General features: G+C 43.8%; 1 protein-coding gene across 1 annotated transcript in view; it reads left to right on the top strand.

Moving 5' to 3' along the window:
• Positions 1-22,342, top strand: part of LOC117774503 (FRAS1-related extracellular matrix protein 2-like) — a 58,224-nt gene extending 35,882 nt beyond the window's left edge. The window contains exons 6-24 of the mRNA XM_034606975.1: positions 760-1,011; positions 7,400-7,549; positions 7,662-7,871; positions 8,513-8,710; positions 9,077-9,241; positions 9,329-9,511; positions 10,887-11,017; positions 11,460-11,618; positions 12,773-13,076; positions 14,388-14,519; positions 14,900-15,231; positions 18,489-18,681; positions 18,769-18,894; positions 18,999-19,126; positions 19,220-19,354; positions 19,475-19,601; positions 20,065-20,252; positions 20,360-20,506; positions 20,607-22,342. Coding sequence (XP_034462866.1) covers positions 760-1,011; positions 7,400-7,549; positions 7,662-7,871; positions 8,513-8,710; positions 9,077-9,241; positions 9,329-9,511; positions 10,887-11,017; positions 11,460-11,618; positions 12,773-13,076; positions 14,388-14,519; positions 14,900-15,231; positions 18,489-18,681; positions 18,769-18,894; positions 18,999-19,126; positions 19,220-19,354; positions 19,475-19,601; positions 20,065-20,252; positions 20,360-20,506; positions 20,607-21,146 — 3,800 coding nt within the window. The 3' untranslated portion in view covers positions 21,147-22,342. The remainder of the gene's footprint in view (positions 1-759; positions 1,012-7,399; positions 7,550-7,661; positions 7,872-8,512; positions 8,711-9,076; positions 9,242-9,328; positions 9,512-10,886; positions 11,018-11,459; positions 11,619-12,772; positions 13,077-14,387; positions 14,520-14,899; positions 15,232-18,488; positions 18,682-18,768; positions 18,895-18,998; positions 19,127-19,219; positions 19,355-19,474; positions 19,602-20,064; positions 20,253-20,359; positions 20,507-20,606) is intronic.
• Positions 22,343-23,944: the final 1,602 nt, after the last annotated feature.

Here is a 23,944-nt window from a genome sequence, read left to right as displayed (position 1 = left end):
GTAGTTTATTCAGATCAGCTTCCATTTAAACTCGACCACAGCTCCTACTCACTTTGGGACAACACAAATTATTTTTAATTGTTTACTTGCAGCTGGTGACAATGTGTTAAAAGTGACAGATTTTATCCCGCATGCCCTCATGCATGAAATAAACGGAGCTAAAAGTGCAGAGATAATTAATTCACTGATTAGAATAATTAAGGTGCTTTTGTTAAATGACAAAAAAAGGTTTAAATGCGGGGGTTGGTCTGCTCCCTTTGTGTTCTCATATTAAAACTGACCTGATGCACTTACTGTAATTAAAAGGTCCAACCTTCACCTGCCATAATGGCTGCTTTAACAGTCTGAATTTCAATAAAGTGAAAGGGAGCCGTGCAGGTTATTGCTGATTGCCTGACAGGCTACCTGCAGCATTTGTTAAAGATGAAGTTGTTTGTTCCTTGATGTGTTTTGAATTTTTTAAACTTCGTCACATCACTTTTTTCTTTACATCAAAGTCAGCTGAGTCTGAATATGTATCTAAAAATTCCGACTTCAAATGCGATGAATCCATTATAGATAAATATGTGCCTGAAGCTGATCACTCAGTATTCCCAAAATAAGAGATGCTGTTTAAAAAACCATTATATGTGCTGAGGGCTCCAGTTTTCTGACGCCATTTAAAAATACATTATGTTCTAATGATGCATTTTCAATAACTGAAATGTTTGAAATGTTTGAAATGTCGTCACACTCCCCTCTGTCCTCACCTCTCTGAAGGATCTGCCTCGGGAACGATCCCCACCACCGTCCTGTCCTACTCCGACTACATCTCCCGTCCGGAGGAGCACAGCAGCATCCTCCGCTTCGACAAGGGGGAGAGGGAGAAGCAGTGTCGCGTGATGATCATCGACGACTCTCTGTACGAGGGAGACGAGAGCTTCAATGTCACGTTGTCGCTGCCTGTCGGGGGACGTCTGGGGAAACACTACCCCACCTCCAAAGTCAACATCTTGGAGGATATGGATGACGGTAGGTCTTTGTGTGTGAATTAACATGAAAAACATCTGCTGACATCTTTGTTGCCCCCATTTCTCAGCCACTATTTTCCCAAATTAGAAAGTACGTCAGTACACACACTCATAGATATCTGTCTCCTAAATATTCCAGATTTTTTTCAAGATCAATTAATTTAAAGTTAAGAAAAAATCCTGGATCCATCCCCTTAATGGAATCCTCACCAAAATATACTGGTTTCTCTCTTGGCCCAAGTCCTGTCCTTCCACTAAGTTTGGTGGTAATATTCCCTTTAGTTTTTGTGGAATGCTGCTAACTATCAGACCAATAAACCAAACAAACGCAGATAAAAAACATAACCTCCTTGGCAGAGGTAACATGATGTGAGATCCAGCTTTTGCCTCTGTGATGTCTCAGTTTCTTACTTCCCCCAGTTTCTATATCCACTGATCTTTTTGTGAAAGCCAGAATAACTTTATAGAGAAAACTTTCAAATCAAACTCTGTTTAAACTCTTTTTTCTCCCCCTGAACGTGCTGTACCCAAATCACATGGATGAGAGGGCGTAGTGAACTTTGCAAAAACACATTTCATCTCCAAAGAGAGGTTGAGAAGATTTAATTCATATCTGCCTAATGCGGTGCATGTGTGCGTGTTGCTGTAAGGTTAAAAAACACATGCATATATGCAGGCTCAGAGTCGCATGTGAAAACAGTTTGTGGGTGTGAATTCGCAGGGCTCGAAGTTCTGGTGTTTTGAATTGTCACCAGAGCCTTGATATCACCGAACATCTCTTAATTAAGCTTGTTTACAAACCTACCGGGTGTTGAGCCATGTAGGATAAGAGCGCTGAGAACACGCTGACAGAAACCCTAGCTGCGCTCGCTGGAGACGGATGGAATAACACTCGCCGTCATTCAGAGAGTCTTTAATTACAGAGACCCACACAGGGCTCCGGAGGGACTGTATTATCACACACATGTCCCCCCCCCATGTCTAGTTTCATCACGTTACATCGTACGGACAAAGTATATCACTTCTTCTGAAAGGCGGAGATATGTGGAGGAGATTTATCTGGGCACAGAGAAGCCTGCTGGGAAATACCTGTTCCAATCTACAGGCGCTCTCCACCATCTCACTATTCTGCATTGATTTACTTTATAGACTTGGAGAGATTGAATGTCCCGGCTCAAGGTTTTTTGTTAAATGCCATGCTATAGATTGTTGCACTAAAATTCATACTTTCTTCCTGGAGATGAAGGATGAGCGGAGCTGCAGTGCAATAAATTTCGGTCAAATACCAGCAATTTAACAAAGAGCCATACGGAGAGAGTGAAGAAAAGTTTTTTCCTGTCCTTGTAGACTGGGGCTGTCTTTGTGAAGGTCTGCGAGCGCCTCTATTGATCATCTATCAAAACAAATGAAGACTGTAAAGATTGCCCTGGTTTTGTGTTAGTGAAAACCAAGCCACACTTGAAGCGCCACAGTGCTGACCAGTGTTTTAACTTGAGTTCTGAGGATGATGCATCAGCAAAGAAACGTTTCAGATACAAATTGAATCATATTTTTAATTCTTTCTATTCGAGTGTTCTCTCGACACTTGTCATGTTTTACAGCTGCAAATTAGTGTCTACATTTAGCTTTGAATAACTACAGAGGAAATTAAAGAAAGTGTATTTCAGCCACTCTCATCATAAACCCTGTCTTCTCCATGTTAGTGAATGGGACATGGGCCAACCTATAAAGTCCAAATAAATGTGAAAATACATTTCTCAAAGATGGTTTCAGTCATTTCAGGTTGTTCTTATCACGCAAGAGATTTTTCTGATGAGTTTGGTTTTAATTAGTCATTCGATGCTATGAAAACAAGATGAGACGTCAGGATTGACAGCAGAGACGAATCTCTAAATGTCATCATCTGTTGAAGATGGCAGCATTCCTGTCTGGGATATTTTGGCTTTGTTTTTCTATAGTGGGAGGAAGTGGAGATGAATCGTCCATCTTTATATACAGTCTATGTTCTGACCTCACAGGTTCCTCATCAGGGTGGAAATAGCGCTCTAAATATACAGTCCACCAGAATATTGCATATCTCCTCAGCCTAAAACATGTTTTTGTTGATGACAGTCATTTCCTTTTGTAGACTCTCACACTTCCTCCTCAGTAGCTCTTTTCATTCCGCCAGAATATGTTTGTAACATAAAGAAACATGTCAGTGCAGAGCTGTCATTTTACTGTCAGGTTGATAAATGAAACAATGGACTTACAATGGAATACTTATTTAAGGATACAAACAACTGTGCCAAATTGAATATTTGTGTGTGTGTGTGGAGGCATCTTGGGACTAGTTAACAAGAAAGCATGACACACTCTCTGATTGTTAGTAAATTGTCAGAAGACTCATGGTGCTGAGTTCAAAGACATGGAAATGTGTTTGTGAAAGCCAAACTCCAGTGAGAGATGATGTGTCATTTTTAGCCTCCCAAAGGATAGAGCACCGTCTGCCAGTGCTCTAATACCTGCACCCAGCCACTCAAGCTGCAGCCTCCCTCACTTCAGTTCATCCCCAGCTCCCCGAGGGGGGGGGGGGGGAGCGAGACAGGAGCCACGGCGCTCCGTGTTTACTTGTATACATGTCCGCATGCGTCTGCTGTGCATGTGTGCTCATTTGCTTCTGTCTGGGCAGCCTGTGTGAACGCTGCACCTCAAACTCAGGCATCAAAGGTAATAGGGGAGAAAAGCACTTGAGCAACTCTAAGTGTGACTGCCAGTACTTGCTCGAGCCCTATTTTTCCTTCCCCCAGGTCAAAGTCAAGTTCAGTCTGCTGCTCTGCTTCCATCTATTCCTCCGCCACCACCGCTCTCTCCCTCTCCGTTCTCACATATACAGTCTTTCTCTCACTTAAGCGGAGAAAAAAAAAAAAAAAAAAGGGCCCAGGGGTGTCTGCTAGATTTAGTACTTTATCAGATTAAACTCTACAGTACCTGTCTCCCTGCGTGCCGCGCTCCGCATGGCTGCACTCCCTGACTCAAAGTGAGTGTTGTCATCTCCTTGTACCCTGCCAAGGAGAGAGGACACTCGGGCTCACTCGCCCGGGTACATACGGCCACAGCTTGTAGAATTGTAGATTAGCTCGGAGTATTTCTTCGGCGACCCAGTCCTCCATATCAATTCTAGGGCGGCCTTGCTGTTGTCCACACACTTAAAGAAACTATTTTTCACGTTGTGCCCTCGCTGTAAATTATTATTTTCTACTGTTAGGAGGTAAATTGCAGCAGAGTTAGAAATGGAGAGATTGCGTTTCGCTTATTGTCATCATAAGAGGAATTGACTGCATTTTATCCACGCTTCTCTAGACTTAACGATCACTCTAAGTGCTTTACACTACAGTTCACAGCACTTCTTTAAATAGCACTTCTCTAACACGCAGACACGTTGATGATACATCCATCATAGGGGGCAATACGTGGTTCAGTTTCTTGCCCAGGGAGACTTTGACATGGACTGGAGGAGCTGGGGATCGATCCTCCAACCTTCCAATTTGCGGATGACCCGCGATACCTCCTGAGCCGCAGCCGCCCCCATTGCAAGGCAACACATTCCACTCATTAAAAAAAATACATGTAATTTGAATTACAAATGTTTCTACTTTACATACAAGTGGTGGTTAGCACCGTCACCTCACAGCGAGAGGGTTCTTGCCTGTGTGGGTTTTCTGCTGCTTCCTCCCACAGTCCAAAGACATGCAGATTGAGGTTAGGTTAACTGGAGACTCAAAACATGTTTGTAGATGTGAATGTGGAGGGTTTTATCTTTCTATGTCGGCCCTGTGATTGGCTGCCGACCTGCACAGCGAGGTACCTCATCTCTTTCCCAATGTTAACTGCAATTCGCCACATGGATGAATTGATGGATGGGCATATGTTCCGTCTTTCACCATACAAGGAGCTAATTGTGACAATTCCTTTGATTTTCGCTTAGTTTTGCAACACAAAACTGAATTTTAAATTCAAAAGCAATAGGTAAAATCATGCCTGGGCCTGAAAAAGGTTAACAATTAAAAAGCAAATATTAGAAAACAGTCCGAAAACATGAATTAAAACATGATGCATGTCGCAAAACTTTTCTTTCTGAATTTCCAACCCTCTTAATCCTTGCATGATCCCTCACATGTAAGCGACATGCACCAGTGAGAAGTATTTAACTGAAAGAAAAGCCCCTCAGCCTCGGCGGTGGTATTTACGTGCAAACTTGTAAGATCTCATTTGTCAGCTCCTTCAAAAAAGCAAGGGCCCTTCTCCGGAGCGCAGCTGAGAATGCGCCATAAACTGTGTTTAAAGGTGCAGTGACACACGAATATCTACAAACATGCACATGTGGTAATTATCACAATTTGGCTTTACACCCCCCACCCCCAGCCCTCACACACACTTCAGAGTGATAAAGCAAAGCGTGGCCCCCGGAGGCGGCAGAGAGGATGCAGCTCTCGCTCATCAGTCATCGCTCAACTCCCTCTCATGGTGTCAAGAATGTTTTCGTCGTGCGCCCAGTTGGGACACGTGTGAAAACAGACATGTATTAGCACCCGAGCAGAAGTTTCCTGTGCGGCAGAGTAGATCAAATATAACGTTTACTGAAAAACAACATGTATCCGGTATCATCGCTGAGCCCACGCTGTGATAATCGCACCTTCACTAGCCCCCACAGTATTTACCCTTGTATTTGGTCAGATGTTTTTTAACCCACCTACACAATCTGTAATTCCCCATTTTACTCTGCAGCTGTGTAAATACATAAAAAAAAAAAAAATCTATTTGCATGACAAACGGCGCTTCATCTGTGAGGTGAAGCCGGCTGTGTAGGAGGAAACGCTACAAGAGAGAGACAGGTGCACGGAGGAGACAAGTCTTTAGATGAAACGACCGCACTTGATGTGTGATCCTCGCTGGATATTGTCAGGCGTCAGAGTCACAATGTAACTGCAGTAATTTCCCCTCACTCCCCTCATTATGTACACTAGGCTTAGCTTTTGTTATCTGGCCCAGTTTAAATAAAATATGAAAGTTCATACATCAGTAAAAGTAATATTCAGAAAAAAAAACTCAATCTGGACTCCGAGTGTTTGATCATGACACAAAAAAATGATAATACGCTCGCTATTTTTGGATTATATGCCAGAATATAAGAGAGGAGCCGAGCAAGAGAGAGAGAGAGAGAGAGGCATCTTAAAATGGAGACAGAAGAACTTTTATTCTGTCATTTTTTTGGACGTGACAGAGGGAGGGGGGGGGGGGGGGGGGGAGGTTTGCAAGAGATGAAGCTGTCAAATACTCATTGGACTGCCTCTCCTTTGCTGCCTCAGGAAACAATGCCAGTTCAAACGAGCCTTTGAGCAGTCTAGAGGGCCGCGTTCTCTCCGTCTCACTATCTCACGATGCCACACTCAGGGAAATGAGACACACACACACACATGCATCTGAGCCTTGTTTTTCAGAGCTGTCGTCATTTAAATACTTTGTGGTTTCTGTCAGAGGAACGATAAAGACTGAGGTCAGAGCAGAGGCCAAGGAAGGTTAAAGGTCACCCCCACCCTGCAGTTTAACTTCAGACTCATGTGCTGTCACTGTTTGACCCCGGTGTCGGCTGCTGGTTTTACAAATGAACAATGTCAGCGTGCGTGTGGCTGCCGACAGGTCTAATGATGCAGCAGGTGCATGAAGAAGAAGATAAGACAAGTAACACTGCGACTGAACAAGGAGTCAAATAACACAGTGGCAGGGAACTCAGCCACAAAGGTCGGATCGTATTAACGTTGAAGGGCATCGACATTCAGCTTCAAAGCAACGTGAGAACTAACAGAACTACATTTCTCCTGTACTCAAATATGTATTAAAGTATTTTGCATATAAAACAGTCTGTAAGTTCAAGGCAGGATTTTAACCACAGTGAAATTATATCAACGAACAACAGGGACATGATAACAAATTAACAAACAATATTATAAGCAAACTAGAAGTCAGCAGTCAGAGGAGCAGTCCCCTTAAATTTAATTAAGCTACACCAAATTACACACAGCTATAGATAATAGTTCCCTTAATGATTTTTTTCATCAAGACCCATTAATTATATCCTGGGGAATTGGTGAAAATGTTGAAAAACAAAAGGATCTGGATCTGCACCAATATATCATAGGCTCTTCCCTGACCCATAGCACATCCTTCCACCAAGTTTTGTGGGAATCAGTCCTGTAGTTTCTGCATTATCTTAATTACAATCAAACAAACATAAAAACCAACCAACTAATGGAAAAGGTTGAAAACATAACCCCTTTTTGGTGTTTGGTGATAACACTGACGTACTCCTGGTTTTATTATTTCCTTATTGCTTTTTCTTTGCACCCCAGCTCCAGTGTTTTACTTTGGAGAGTCACAGTATCATGTGGATGAGAGTGACGGGTACGTGGAGGTCAAAGTGTGGAGGACGGGAACCGATCTGTCCAAGTCCGGCACAGTCACTGTCCGCTCTCGCAAGGCAGAGCCTGTCTCTGCGGAGGGTAAGCTCATATATACATTTACAAATAACAACCATCTTTCTCCATCAACTCAGCTTCTTATCGTTGTAATTTTGTCTGACCTTTCCCCCTCGCCCCCCTGGCCTTCCTCTAGCTGGCATCGACTACATGGGCATCAGCCGTAACCTGGACTTTGCCCCGGGCGTCAGCATGCAGACCTTCAGGGTCTCCATCCTGGATGACCTGGGACAGCCGGAGCTGGAGGGGACCGAGACCTTCGACCTGGGATTACGTATGCCAGTGCACGGCATCCTGGGAGAACCCGGGAAGGCTACGGTCTTCATCAACGACTCTGTGTCTGACTGTGAGTTTATATGTAGAATCTTTTTCACATACAACAAGTGCAGATATATGTTTTCCCTCGGGATGTATTGTAGTAACTGTGGTGAACTTTTTACCTAGTTCAATTAAGAATTTCCATTTCAAGGTTTTATGGTCCCCCTGTCTTTACTTTTTATTTAGTGCTTATTAGCAAATATTAGCATGATAACATTAATAAATTAAGATGCTGAGCATTTTAACATACAGATGCTAACATTTAGCCTAAAGTAAAGCCTCACAGAGCCCCTGGCATGACTGTAGATTCTTGTTTTCCAATAATCTATAAGTTTTATCATATTTTCCATGAAAAATTTACCATATGTATAAAATGCATTTTAGTTTTTGCATAATGAACTTCTCCAAATGTTGGAAAAAACGAAATGAAAGTCTCAAAGAGTATTAATGTCTTAGAAACATTGTTTTTAAGTTTGTCATGGGAATTTGTTTCACACTTATTTACACAATTTACTGAAAACAACTCAACAATAACTTTTTTTATAGTTTCACAACATTAATTACCGATTTTAATAAAGAAAAAAAACTTGTTGAGGCTTTGTTACTGGATTTGCTTGTTGAAACCACTTGACTCACATGCGATGATCTAACCCTCCTGTTGACTGACAGTGCCAAAGGTCCAGTTCCGCGAGCCGGTGTACTCTGGAGAGGAGAGCGACGGCCAGATCGCGGTGACGGTGTACCGCAGCGGCGACATCACACACAAATCCACTGTTCGCTGCTACACCCGTCAGGGCTCCGCGCAGGTCGCCTCCGACTTTGATGAACGGCCCAACACGGACACATCCATCATCACTTTCTTACCAGGTACTCCAGTGATCTCACAATTCCACCAAACAGTTCATCCCTTTCTTTTCAAAGTTTCTTCTCCTTAATGTTTGCACCTTTTTAATTAAATAAACAGCTCATCCAGGAATTACTGTTTTTTTTTTGTCACACAACTTTTGCAAAAATCCAGTTCGTTGTTCAACACCTTTCACGCTGTGCTGTCACTTTTAGTTTTTTGTGTTTTGCTGCAAAATATATTTAACAGCTTCCAAAGGGAAGCAAAACGGGAAATAATTATTTAAATAAAACATGATATGCTAAAGAAAGAAAAGAAATCATTGTAGAATTCATGCTATCTTTTCTTTCACCTCAAATTTCCTGACATGTTCTTGCTGTGCACTGCAGGCGAAGTGGAGAAGCTCTGCGTTCTGTCACTGGTTGACGACACGATGTATGAAGAAGGAGAGGAGCTGCGGTTGGTCTTAGGAAACCCGAAGAGCAACTCTCAGTTTGGTGCGTCAGTGGGAGTCCTGAAAGAGACCCTGGTGAAAATCAAGGACACAGCTGACAGTAAGTGAGATGGAGAAAAGTTTACATCCATAATCATACATGTTGTTCTCTTTTTGTTAAATCTCTATCCTTCTCTTTGTGCCGTAGAACCCATCATCCGCTTCTTGGCAACCAAGTTCAGTGTTAGTGAACCGAAAGAGGCCGGAGCCGTGGCGACCGTGAGGATCCCTGTGGTACGAGTGGGAGACACGTCCAAGGTGTCAGTGGTGCGGGTTCACACCAAAGACGGGTCGGCGGTCTCCGGAGAGGACTACTTCCCCGTGTCTCAAGGTAAGACTGACACACATCCACGTATGTTTACAGACACAGTGTAATGTTAACAATGATTATGGACTTGTGAATGTATTCCTCCGCCAGGCAGGAAAAATGGTCATGATCTCCCCTCCCTCTTCTTCCTCTTCTTCTTCTTCTCCTCCTCCTTCTCCATCTCCATCTTCATTTCTCCTCATCCTTCTTCTTCTTTGTCTTCTCCTCATCCTCCTCCTCCATCTTCTTCCTCCTCCTTCATCTTCTTCCTCCTCTTTGTCTTCTTCTCAATCTTCTTCCTCCTCCCTCCTAATATTCTTCTCCTACTTCTTCTGCTTCTCCTCATCTCCCTCCCTCCCTCATCTTCTTCCTCCTCTACTTCTCCTTCTTCTATGTCTTCTTTTCCTTCTCCTTATCCTCCTCCTTCATCTACTTGATCTTTTTCCTCCTCTTTGTCATATTCTTAGTCTTCTTCTTTCTCCTCCTCCCTAATCTTCTTCTTCTCCATCTTTCTCTTGTTCAGCTTCTTATTCTTCTCATCCTCCTCCTTCATCTTCTTAACTTTCTTCCTCCTCTTCTCTTTCTCTTCTTCTTCTTTCTCTTCTTCTATTCTTCGTTTATTCTTCATCATCTTCTTTTCCTCCTCCTCCTCCTCCTCCTCCTCCTCCTCCTCCTCCTTCTTCTTCTTCCCTCTTCATTCTTCCTTCTTCCTCCTATAGCTCATATGAGACATTTTGACTTGTGTGAAACAAGGCTCCCCATAGGAATATTGAACTAATGAAATTGGTCATAGCGATTTATTTGGGCAGGGGTCACAGATTTGTAATTTCATCCTTACGGGGGGTGGGGGACTATTTCCTCAGATGTCCAGTGGAGGGTCATCTAATTTTTTTGATTGATTTATTCCGTATTCTTCATGCTTTGTCAGCAGAGAGAAATCTTCTTCTCTCCACTCGGCTTTTAGTGCACTGAACCTTTCTTGGCTTAATCAAGGCCTGAAATATTTATGTGAATACATTCGGTCTATTCAAATCATACCTGACTACCCGCTGCTCAAATTGTGCAAATCTCCCTGCAGTTTTGAATCATTCAGCTTTGAATATCTCATTTTTGCACAACATTTCTCCAGTGCAGCACATTTCTGATGCAAAGCTCTATTACTTATGTCGTAAGGAGACGGACCACCTTTGAACCCATAGACACCTGCAAAGAGATATATTACTCTGAGGCAATAAAATATAAATTAGTCTAATCTTTGAAAACTTTTTCTAGAAAGCAAAACTTTTAGTGTAATCTGACTTTATTATCACCTCAAAAAGTATCTGTTTTTGCTTTGTAGTGTCTTGTATATACATCTAATAATCGTTCCCACTATTCCTGTGTGTCTTTGTGTGTCCAGACATTGAGTTCCGACAGGGGGATAAGGAGCATGTGGTGGAGGTGGAGGTGCTGTTCGACGGCATCAGAGAGATGAGAGAAGCCTTCACTCTCCACCTGAAGCCGGATGAGAACATGGTGGCTGAAACTCAGGTCAGGATGTGTTCATGAATAACCATCACACAGCTGTCGCACGAAATCCAAACAGACAGTGATGGAATTTCAGCTTGATGAAAAATGAAAGAGATAAAAAAAAAAGGAAAAGAGAGAGAAAACTGTCGCTTTTTTCTTTTTTTTGATCTGACTCACATTTATCCGGGTCGGTCCCACTGAAATCAGGGATCTCTTTTTACAAGGTTATCCCAGCCCAGACAACAACAGCACTTACTGTAGTTGTAGCTGAAAGAGTCATGAAAACATTGCACAATGAATAATAGATCGCACGAGGAAAGAAGAACAGAAAGCAGGAGAAAAGAGGCACAGAGGAAAAAGAGAAACCATGAATCAACCACGACTGAAGGATTGTAAATCACGAATGTTGTTCCTGATGTCTGTATCGGTTAGTTCTCATTAAATCTCTTTTTCTCTTGTTCAGGTTACTAAAGTCATCGTGTACATCGAGGAGACCAACAGCATGGCTGACGTCACCTTCCCCTCCTTGCCTCATGTGGTGTCTCTCCTCCATTACGACAACGTCGCCAGGACACCAGACAACCTCCGCCCACCAGCCGGCTACCCTGTCATCTGTGTGACAGTGAGTCAAGCTGACAGAACAATGTTCAGGAACACAAGCGGCTTTGATGACATCTTGAATTAGGGCGGATGGCGGAGCACTGTCTCACAGCAAGATGCTTCTTGATTTGAAACATAGACCGTATGTAAAGATGGATGACACATGTCTTCTTCCTGCTCTTGCACCCGTGTGTGATAACATCGTCCCAAAACGACAGGAACCATTACTATTTTTATACATTATATTCATACAGCTTTCCACCAGAGGCCGGTCGAGATGATTTAACGTGACTTTTGGAGAGCTGTCGTGTTGTCCATCTTTATACAGTCTATAAAAAGATATAGGGTCTGTCTGTGTGGAGTGCATATTGGGGTTAGGTTACCAGGAGACTCTAAATTACCTAAAGATTTGAATGTGAGAGTCTATATGTCAGCCCTGTGATACGCTGGCGACCTGTGCAAGGCCCCCCCCCCCCCACTCACTCAATGTCAGCTGGAATTGGCTCCAACCTGCAGGACCTCATCAGGACCCTCATCCTCTGGGAGTGGGGGGGTGGGGGGGGTGGGGGGGGGGGGGGGGGGTGGGGTGGCACATTATTAACCCTCAGTACTTCAGCTTTTCTTGACTCAAAGTTAAAGTGTCCTTCCACTGTTTGCCAGTCAGGCCTTAAAAGGCACATTACACAGTTTAGTAGGCCACAGCGTCAGGGCTTTTATCCACAGGAGATCACTTCCACTCTTGAATACAGGCTCAGTGAGACACTGAGATTTTCCTGATGTGTTAAGTAATTTGCCTCTCAGGTGAATGCTGTGTGTGTGTGTGTGTGTGTGTGTGTGTGTGTGTGTGTGTGTGTGTGCGTGCGCGCGCGTGCGTGCGTGCGTGCGTGTGTGTGTGTTGGGGTCAGATGTGTAGGAGGTTCCCCCACAAAGACAAAGTGAAGTACTCTTATCAAAATGTAAGTGTTGAGTGCTGCACAATTAGGTGCCGTGTCAACAGGAAGTCAAATACACAAACACAACTCACTTAAACATTTCGATCTCCATGGCAACAGTCACTCATTTGTATTCGCCTCCTCTCTTTCCTCTTTTTCCTCCGGCATCTGCTGTATCTTCCCCATCTCTCCGCTGTCCCTCCCCGCCCGCCAACTGCTGCTATGTTCCTTATCCGCTGTCCAGGCGTGCAACACCAAGTACCCAGACTATGACAAGACGGGCTCTATCTGCGTCAGCGAGCACATCAACAACACCTTGACCCGCTACCGCTGGCTCATCAGCGCTCCAGCCGGCCCGGACGGCGTCACCAGCCCCATGAGGGAGGTGGACTTTGACACTTTCTTCACTTCCTCCAAGATGATCACGCTGGACTCGGTCTACTTCCAGGCAGGCTCCCGGGTCCAGTGTGCTGCCAGGGCTGTTAATTCTAATGGGGACGAAGGTTTGGAGCTCAGCAGCCCCATTGTCGCTGTCAGCCAGGAGGAAGGTGAGGACAGTGCAATAAGCATTTGCTCTGTGTTTCTAGTTGTGTTTCCATTTTTTCGAGAGAAGGAATTAAAAAGGGATTTGGAATCAATCAACAGAGCTTTGTTCCCGTAGCGTCGTGACTGTTCAGGGATAACACATGTGAACCAAGAGTCCTGAAAATACAGAAGATATAAAAGAAATATATATTTTTAAATGAAGATTTTAACAGCAGTACATCTGAATTAAGGTGGAGACAAGTTCATATCCTCAATGAAAAAATACCCCATTAAAAGCAAAATGCCCACAATCAAAATGTGTCAATCAATCACAATCAAATTCAAAGCTAATTTAATTTAATCTTTAAAGCATCATGTCGATAAAATCTGGAGAAAAAACAAAGCCAGAGATCTGACTTCGTGTTCCCTCTCTTTGAACTGAAACACAACTGAACAGTGGCTATTACCCACAATCCCCAACTTCCTGAACCAGAAGAGCTGCTGCTGTAACAAATCCACCAAACTCTCTTCAGAATTCTTCATATTTTAAAAGTGTCCTGCTGAATATTGGAGATAAACTCTGGTTTTTAATAACTTCTTAGTCTTTTTAACTGAGCTACAGTTCAGCTTCACTCTTCAACTCGCTGCACCTGATTCTGACAACTGAAGCTGCGACTCTCCGTCAGTTCCACACTTCTCACAGGAGATCGTACCCGCTCATTCAAACTAATATTGAAGCCGCTATTTCAGCAATTTTCCATATTGTAAAAGATCATCATGTGGATGTAAAATCTTAATCTGCAGAATAAAACGATCCAATAAATGTATTGGAGTAGAAAGTACAATATTTCAGTCTTGTACTCGGGTAAATGTGACCGTTTATGAAACTATAGGGGGATGAATACATGGTAGAAGAGGCAGAGACACCATTTGCTTTGCCTGCAATAAACCATAATGCAATGCTGCTACAAGCTAAGAGCTTTGAGGGGGGGGGGGGGTCACAGCTCTCAGACTTCTCTCAAATGCTGCCGTTGCTATGCTATTACTTATGCTCCACTCCCTCCACCCACAAATCCTGAAAGCAACTCTCTCTCTCTCTCTCTCTCTCTCTCTCTCTCTCTCTCTCTCTCTCTCTCTCCGGGTGGTAGCAAGGTATTCTTAGAAATATGGAAATTGCTACCTGACTCAGTAATGGATCAGGCAGGTTATGAGAAATGTTTTTTTTTTACTGTGTGATCCAGTGTAATGTCAAATATCTACACATGGATTTATCAGCTCTAATCATAGACGCTCAGTTTGACCTTGTCTCCTCGTCTCCCCTGTCAAAACTAAAGGTATGTGTCAACCACGTAAGATGGGGACCGTTGGCGCCGAGCCCTTCTCCGCCAAGCTGCGCTACACGGGCACAGACGACCCGCAACACCCCAACCTCATCAAAGTGACTGTTACCATGCCTCACATCGATGGTAGGTGGGAGCTGGAGGCAGGACTCGTACCACGGATGAAGTGTGATGTAGTGTGTGTGTAATATTCACGTCTGGGGATCCTCAGGAGCGTGACAGCCAGAATATAGATCTCTCCTGGTTTTGTCGAACCCTCGGCGTAGAAAGCCTCCAGCACACCTCGCTACTTAACATTCCCTTCTTGATTTTTAATCAGTTTGCTTCTGCCTTGTCTCCACCAGGTTTCCTTCCTCCTTGCTCCCCTGCTTTTTGTTTTTTCATTCCAATCTCCACGTCTCCCCCCCGCTCAACTATGTCTTCCCTTCCAAGTTTCTGAAATAATCATTTTGCATCAAAGATAGTCGGGGGCGCTCGGTATCACCTCCCCTCTCTCTGTCTCGCAGGCATGCTGCCGGTCATCTCCACTCGGCCGCTCATGAACTTTGACCTGACCCTCAGCCCCGACGGAACTCGCGTCGGAAACCACCGCTGCTCCAACCTGCTCGACCACAGCGAGGTCACCACCGGCCACGGCTTCATCACCGCTTCGACGGGCAGCCCCGAGAGCATGGGAGACATGGCGCCCTATCAGTTCAGCGGCGCCCTGCGGGGGAACAGCACGCTGCGCTTCTACAGGAACCTCAACCTGGAGGCCTGTCTCTGGGAGTTCACCAGCTACTACCACATGTCCGAGCTGCTCACCGACTGCGGAGGCACCATAGGGACTGATGGACAGGTGTGTGTGTGTGTGTGTGTGTGTGTGTGTGGGGGGGGGGTTCTGTGCACATAGGTCCACAATGCATGAATTCCAATCAGGGGTTTGTATGTACATCTGGTTGACTATTAGTCTTTGTGTGTGTGCGTCCACCTGTGCACGTGACAGTCTGTATGCTCAGTTTATTTGCAGCCTTCCTGAGTGAGAGGGCTGCACAGACAGAACGGCACCGTGTCTGTTTGCCTGTGTCTCGCTCGGTGAATGCGTTCCAGCTCTGTAGTCCATCATGGGATTGGCAACTTTTAGCGTGCGTGCACACACAGGTACACAGAGATATGCACGCTCAAACAAAGCGTCGCCAGCCTGTCAGTCTGTCCCATGATCCTCACACCACTGCTCTCAACATGGGGCATTAAAGTTCACCCTCACAGGAAATCTATGAAATCATGAAAGGAACTACTTATTTGGAGAATTATATCTTAAGCACACCAATCTCCCGTCGATTGTTACCATCCTGCAGCTTTGCTCCGTTTTTCTTTTCCTGGCTCACTGGTTTGACGGTGGAGCTTTCCCGGAGAAGTCAGACATTGCTGTTAAGTGTCGGTGTTAGTGTCAGCTGTCAGCTGTCAGTTTGACGCTAACAAACTTCCAGTAGCTTTTTGCCGTTGTTGCACTCTGCCGTTGTTGCATCATTGCAGCAGATGGTGCAATTGTTGTGTTTTTTGTTGTTGTACTCTGTTCCGAGCTGCAGTGTTCTTCTCCTGCTTCTTGTTGTTGTTGTGCATTAGGAAACAGACCCCTGCTCCCTGGCTCATGTCCTGCTGCTCTTTTGTGTTCTCTCAGTCTTTGATCTGCGAGCTTCATGGTGCTGATCAGACTGCTGAGTGTTTGCACATGTGCACATGTGTGCACGTGTGTGTGTGTGTGTGTGTGTGTGTGTGTGTGTGTGTGTGTGTGTGAGAGAGAGACAGCAATAGGGAACAAATAAGAAATTAATTTTCTTGTCCCCAGTCACAGCGAGAGAACAGCTTGCACACATAGTCACACATGATGCCAGTCATCCACGCGACCCCGAGTCCCCTTCGTTAAGGGAGATCACTGTCACACTGTCACTTGGGTTACGTTGTTTTTTTTTAACAAGTGTCAAAAGGGGAAAAAAAAGAAGCAGTCACAACCTTGCAGCTCCACCGGGGTGCACAAATCAAAGAGTGCAGGAAGAGTTGGATAATTAGTTTCACTCTGAAGAACCAAAGACGAAGCTAATGTTCAAACTGGAATGACGCTCAGCAGAGAGCAAACCATCCGTTATGTTCATTTGGACACGGATCTGAAACTATCGAAGATTACATGTAAATTGTTGAGAACCTGCACTGAATCCACATTATCTCAGCCACACTTTGGTGACAGTTACAGGTTTCTGGCCCCATATGTGGCTGACACAAGCCTCCCCGTATCAAACCACATTGAAATCCATTAGATCCAGATTTTTATTTGCATCTGCACCAAATAACACACACTCATTGCACTAATCCGTCCCCCTCATCAAGATCAATAAATTATTTTTAGAGAAATCAAAGAACATTTTGAAAATCCCACAATGTTAAAGAATGTGAAAATATACACCTGGATCCGAATCTGCACCAAAATTTATTTAAGAGTTATTTCCTGACTACATCCTTTCCATCAAGTTTCGTGGTAATCCCACCTGTGGTTTTTGCATAATCTTTATTGCTTTATTTATATGAGAGCTTTAGAAGTGGGGAGTTATTTCTCATTGTCCCGGGTTGCATTTTATAAAACTGTAAAGTAAAGATGATGATATTTCAGGGCAAGATGAACTGCTGCAATATGTATCCCTTCTTTTCCAGTCAGTATAAAGTTATTCTTAAAATCGTTTTCAAAATGGAGTGATGGCTTTTTCAAACCTGAGGACTGAGGTAGTTTGTCTCCTATGGTTTACAGTCATTTCATTTATAATTTGGCTCCTGAGTCAGCGATTTCACAATTTACTCCACTGAGACTGCACAGATTCGGTGGTGCTTTGGGTGGATTGGGTAATAAATTACAGGTCTTTTGTGCAGATTCCCTCTGTTCTCTAAGATATTATATCAGACTCTCGATGCAGTGAAACTTTTTGCTAGTTGGATAATTCTGGATTTGTAGTGAAATGATGGAGAATGGCTGGAGAAAGGGGCCGATAAGGAGGTTAGGAATCATGTTCACACTTTCTTTTACTGAAAACCTCTGCAAATTGACACTTACTTGTCTTCAAAGACTCAAACAAACATAAATCATGTATTTAAATAATTTAAAAAAAAACTAATTTCTGGCTTACTTTTGCCTTTGTCAAACTTCTGTGGACACAATAATGTTAGTGAACAGAGACACCTTGTGGCTGACTTATGTAAATACATCTAAAATTTCATGATGGCTCCAAGATGAACTAGATGTTTATAAATCGAAGTAAATGTGATCATATTGATTTTCAAATTGTGTGTACTTACAATTATATTTAATAGATTGTAATTCAATAATGGTTAATTAACCTGAATTAAAAACGTTTTATTAATAAAAACTTAAAACCTTTTTTAAGGTGCACTATTTATTATATATTATACCTAAAGTACAAAGTTCTGCACAACAGAAAAAAAAATCTAAAGACAGGAGGAAGTACACAAATAATTATGGTGATAATAATAACAGAGATAAAAGAACAACACTAGCTGGGACTCCATGTAAATTCAGGAACATGCCCTCTGAAGGAAGTATGTCTTTAGCTGAGACTTAAAAGAAGACACCGTCTCAGACAGACTTATTTCCTCAGGCAGTTCGTTCCAGAGCCTTGGGGCCTTGATGGCAAACCCCACCGCCACCAGAAGTTTTTAAATACCAGAAGTTTTTAAATACCAAACTTTATACTAATATAGAAAAGAATAACACAAGCCCATGTGACTGTGGTTCTTTGTGTGCATCGCTGAAAGACTTCGTTGAGTAGGAGTGAAAGAGTTCAAGCACCTTGTGGAGGAGAACAGTGGGATCACCTCTTACATCTTCTCACTGCTGTTTATAGCTGATCGACCTACATTAGGTGGATAATGCAACTGTTGTGATGCATTACTACTAAATATTTCTGGTTTATTGCTTCTACTACAATATCTAGTAAAGAAACAGTGTCTTGTTACCCCCTAAAAACATTATGGGCTTAAAATTGTAGTGGTTTGATGGCTGCATTCAAGAGAATTGTTCTTTACTCGTCGCTGTTGGAAACATCTGTGCAGGTGCTGAACCTGGTCCAGTCCTACGTGACCCTGCGTGTGCCTCTCTACGTGTCGTACGTGTTCCACTCGCCCGTGGGAACCGGTGGCTGGCAGCACTTCGACCTGCAGAGCGAGCTGCGTCTCACGTTTGTGTACGACACAGCCATTCTGTGGAAGGACGGCATCGGCAGCCCCCCGCAGGCCGATCTGCAGGGTAAGTCTCCAAGGATTGTGGGGAAACTGTAGTTACCATTGGTGGCAAACAGCTTCTGTAGAAACCCGCGTGTTTGCATGTGTCCAGGTGCGTTGTACCCGACCAGCATGCGGATCAATGAGCAGGGGCGTTTGGTGGTGAACTTCCGCACCAAGGCTCGTTTCAGGGGTCTGTTTGTGGAGTCTCACTCTGGAGGCAGGATACAAAGAGCTGGTGAGACTGAAGACACAGACAAATGATCAGTTTCATTGATTTTCACATTTTGCAATGAATCAGTCTTTACGAACTTCTCCTCCTCTCGATGTCTGTTACCAAAGGAACGTCCATGTCATCCATGGTGATGAGTGTGGACCACCCCGGCCTGACCTTCAACCTCTCATTAGTGAGGAGTGAGCCTACCTACAACCAGCCAGTCCAGCAGTGGGCCTTCACATCAGACTTTGCTGTAAGTATGGCTGCATTAACTATTTATTTGTGCGCTGTGTAAACACCTGGACAGAGACAGTCTCATGCTTGTGTGTCTTTCTGCCTCACACAGGTGAGAGATTACTCCGGGACCTACACGGTGAAGCTGATCCCCTGTACGACAGCACAGAACATGGAGTACACTGTTCCACCTGTTTGCAGTCCCAGAGAACCCGTCACCTTCGACCTCGACATCAGGTTCCAGCAAGTAAGACAGACTCAATTTAGACGTTAAGATCTAGAGTGTTATTCTTTGTTTCGCTCTCTCTGCGCCACCAGTTCTGTCTCTCTTTGCTCTCCTTCTCTAACCGTGTCCGTCCCTCCCCAGGTGAGCGACCCGGTTGCAGTAGAATTCAGTTTGAACACTCAATTGTTCCTGTTGTCTAAGAGAAGTCTGTGGCTCTCCGATGGCTCCACAGGTTTCGGTCAGGAGAGCGACGTAGCCTTTTCCGAGGGTAAGTGTCCTCTGACAAGCTTAAAAACCTGATCATCTATGCTGTGATCATTTCAGGGGAGATTTACAAAGAACAACACTAGTATCTGTAGATGTTTTTGTCCCATTATCTACCTGATATCACTTTCTGAAGCTGTTAATTTAAGTTTATGTTTACAGTGACCATTATATCAGCTGACATTACATTGTCTCGTGGTATCTGAAGGAACTCACAACTGAAATTCAGGTCTGAAAGCATTACATTTTACTGGAAGACCACATATACATTAACATCGTCATCTTCGAAAGGATTAAATTAATTTGGTCGTTTTAGCTTCATCCCTACATATTAGATAATAAAAGAACAGGAAGAAAATTAATCAAAAAATCTACATTTTAATGATGTGGACATTGGTTGGCAGTAATGTTCTGTATATTGTTTTGATTTCTTTATATCTATAAATGTGACTCATGCTTTGTTTCAGGTGATACGGTCTACGGCCGTGTGATGGTCGACCCCGTGCAGAACCTGGGAGACTCTTTCTTCTGCAGCATAGAGAAGGTTTTCCTCTGCACCGGTGCTGACGGATACGTTCCAAAGTACAATCCCACCAAGTTTGAATTTGGCTGCCTGGCTGACTCTCCGTCGCTGCTTTATAGATTCAAGATTCTTGTGAGTATCAGAGCACTGAGAGAGATTTAAAAAATTGTATTTTACAGTCAACACAAAAATAATTTCCCTACTTTCTTTGTTCTCCTGAATCTAACACACGTCATCAGGACAAGGCTCAGCCAGAGACTCAGGCCCGAGTGTTTGGTGACGTGAGTTTTAACGCCGCGCTGGCAGTGGACGATCCGTCAGCCATGTCCCTCGTCAGGCAGCCAGGGTCTGATGGCTTCAGACTGGACTCTACAGCCATGTTTCAGGTATCCTATATCTTATTATTCCTCACAAACAATTACTTCAAATAGCAGGGACTGCACTAGTTTTGTGAACTGAATCTTGATGATTTTGTGTGTTCCTCAGGTTGCTTCAGGCCGCGAGTGGTACATTCACACCATCTACACAGTCCGATCCAAAGGGAGCGCTAACAGAGGAATCGGAAAGCGCAGCCTCGAGTACCACTCCTTTGTTTCCTCAAGCAGCGACCTGACCTTGAGTGCCAAAGCTCACCGCTCCAGGAGGTCAGCCGGCGATGAGGTCCCAGAGGTCGCTGAGGATATCGGAGCCAACGACAACCGCGGCACCAACATCATGCACATGGCTTTGGACCGCACCAAGCGGCGGGCGGCGGGGCTGAACGAGATGTTTGCCAACGGGCTGGAACCAAGTGAGCTGAACGCAGAGGAGGAAGAGGAGGGTCTGGTGACTGTGGTGGGGGTGCTGGTGGGCGTGCTGCTGACTGTGCTCGTCGTGGTCACCGTCGTACTCGTGCTGCGATCCAGACAGAAGGACGTGAAGGAGGGATGGAGGGAGGGGGTGCAGGAGGTGGTGAAGGGGTCCGTGAGCACGGAGCCCATGTTGGTGGTGAGGATGCAGGACTGCCACAACAGCTCAGAGGTCTGAGCAGCGGATATGAGGATGGACAGATGGACAAAGGGACGAGGGAGCTTTTATAAAAACTTTTGGATTTTCTTTTCTTTTTCTTTTTTTTAACTGATATTAAATTTCTTTCATAACACCAAAAATCTGAGAGTGATCATATGCATTATTGGGTGTGAGTGTGCGCGTGCCTGTTAGTGGGGGGGTTTCTACAGTATTGTTTCCCTTATGCACCTTGATTCCAGCACAGAAACCAGTCCCACACACTGTCCGATACACTTTACTTCACATTCCAACTCGTACTTGTAGTGGTAGCGTGGGGTTTCAATTCTCTCTCACCGGCTTTATGGTGTTAAAGTGCGTGAAGCGGCCGAGTCCCTTCAGGACAGTGTGAGTCACAGAGAGCAGCTCGGGTCACACAGCCACAGATGTGAGGTGGCAGGTGAATCCTGGGTTAATGTCACAAAGTGATGTCAACGTTCACACTGAGAGGAGGACTGTAAAAAGAGCATTCAGACGCTATCGGCCTGAAAACTTCTGTGCAACTCTTTAAAACATCACTGAAAAACCAGGACATCGATTAAACAGATCGCAAACAATAAACTGGATTTCTTCACACATTTGTGTAGCATTTTAGAATTGCATTGTGGATGCAAAAGTCCAGTATTTACACAATAATCTCCCTTCACTGTCCTCAGAGTTAATCCATGCAAGGATTATATTAGTTGAAAAACAAAGATTGGACTGATTAGAAATACTGAACCTAAATATTTGGCTCCAGAAATATTAAAACCATTCTGCATAAGTAGATTAATCTTCATCCCGGGCTGAGCTGTGCCTTTAGGCCTCATATTCGTTATAGACGTTCACGCTGGATTACACAATGTGTAACAAAAAATAATAATCACAATCTGTGAAGGAAACCTGCATGACTCTCATATCAGTCGACTGGAGACGAAAACCACTGCTGTCAGAATTTAACCAGCTGAATATTTGATTCATCCACCATGTTTACTGTTCATTTTTTGTTCCCATAAAATGAGGAAATTTCTTCCGAGATGTGTCAACCAGCTCTGTAGCTGCTGAGTTGGGTTCTTAACACTTTGTTTTCCCTCATGTTGTGTGTCTTTTGTAAGATAATGTAATCAAACACTGGTTAAGACACACACATGTAAGACACTCATCTCAGGAGTTCTGTATTTTTCAGAGAATGGACTGTGTGTTCTAACTGAATTCACCGTCGACTGAAGCTCTGTGGAGCCGCTTCTGATACACTGCTCGTAAGTGTGATGCTGTGAACGAGCAAATACTGAATTCACATGCAATGATTTGACCCTGAAACTATGTTCCTGTGCTTTATTTCTGTCACTCATGCTGTGTGGGTGTTCACTGTTCTGACTCATGTTTGTTCGAACAAAGGATGCAAACAAAAACAGCTTCTTTACAGATCAGTGTGTGTCGCCATTAGAAATGTTACATTTAGGGCATTTCATATAATCTGCTCTCTCGTTATTTTCATCAATGTCACTGGTGAAATTTCCGTCTTGTTGAAAACCTGTGTCTTACTCTGCTTTGGATATACGACAAGCTGAGATCAGTGTTCCTAAATATCTGTCTTGGTGTTGTGAGTCATGATTGTGTACTTGTTTCCAATGTTCATCAGGGTTGTATCTGATGTGATGAGCGTCATCTGTGGTATGAATCAGTGTGAGGGGTGTACGGGTGTGTACAGCTTATACTGTGTGGAAACCTTCATGTGAATTTTTTATTATTTTCACCCTGATGAATTTGGAAATGAAACCATATCTGACATCAAATGCACTTTTAGAGCCACATCCCTCACACATGCCAATCCAAGCTATGCAATGTAATGTATAACCCACAGCCAGTTATTCCCCATGTATATGACAACTTTAGCACAAACAGTCAAACTTGATAATCACTTTGTGTCTTTTTATGAATGGGTTTTTATGTACATGTATTTAAGAATAAATAGTGATGCTTACTGGTAGGTTGTTGATTTCACTGAGCGAAGAACTTGACTCCGACTCAAAAATGAGTTTTTAGGATTGTTCTGCTTTGAGGCTTTAGGGCCTGGTTACACACACACTAATGTTGCAGTGGCCAATCTTGCATCCTGTTCACTTCCAATCTGTGGGAGCGAGGAGGCAAATAAAACATCTGCTTCCACTGATGAAGCAAATCGCAGCATGGCTTTGCATGGAGTTAAACATTGGTGAGCTTTGACCCATGAGATTCTCTTTGTGTTCATAGAGGTGTGACACTGCCCTTATGTTCAATGCATCCCCTAGCGGACACGAATGAATGACGTTGAGGACGGGCAGGCTAAGTTTACTTGCGTTGGATTTCCTTGTTCAACTTTCATCCTGCAAGTTGGATAAAGGAACAAGTTGACTCTGAGTCATGCAGAACTGCCATTGAATGTCTGCAATTAGGAAAAAACCTTTAAAGTGACATAAAATATATTTTAATCAGATTTTAAGACCAATTCATTTTTAAATGTTTGCTACTAAGGGTGGAACGATCTCCAAACATCGACACTACCAAAACTCTGCACCCCTTGAGAGGATTGATTCTGGTGCCAATAGGATCGATACAGAGGGATGAGTTTCAGTTTCTTCGATGTTGTACCTCCTCATTGAGGAGAGGAGCAGTCTAAACACATCATCTTGTCATGAACACATCCAAACACACAACATACACCGCACGTACACGCACTGCAAACGTAGCTTGTGTTGTGTTCTTTTGTCCCGAGGTATGAGAAGAGCCGGTCTCGGTTTGGTTCAACAAGTATTTATTTA

The sequence above is a fragment of the Hippoglossus hippoglossus genome, chromosome 14, assembly GCF_009819705.1.
Source record: "Hippoglossus hippoglossus isolate fHipHip1 chromosome 14, fHipHip1.pri, whole genome shotgun sequence".
Lineage (NCBI taxonomy): Eukaryota > Metazoa > Chordata > Actinopteri > Pleuronectiformes > Pleuronectidae > Hippoglossus > Hippoglossus hippoglossus.
Note: the sequence above shows the minus strand (reverse complement) of the source record. Positions and strands in the feature narration are given on the sequence as shown.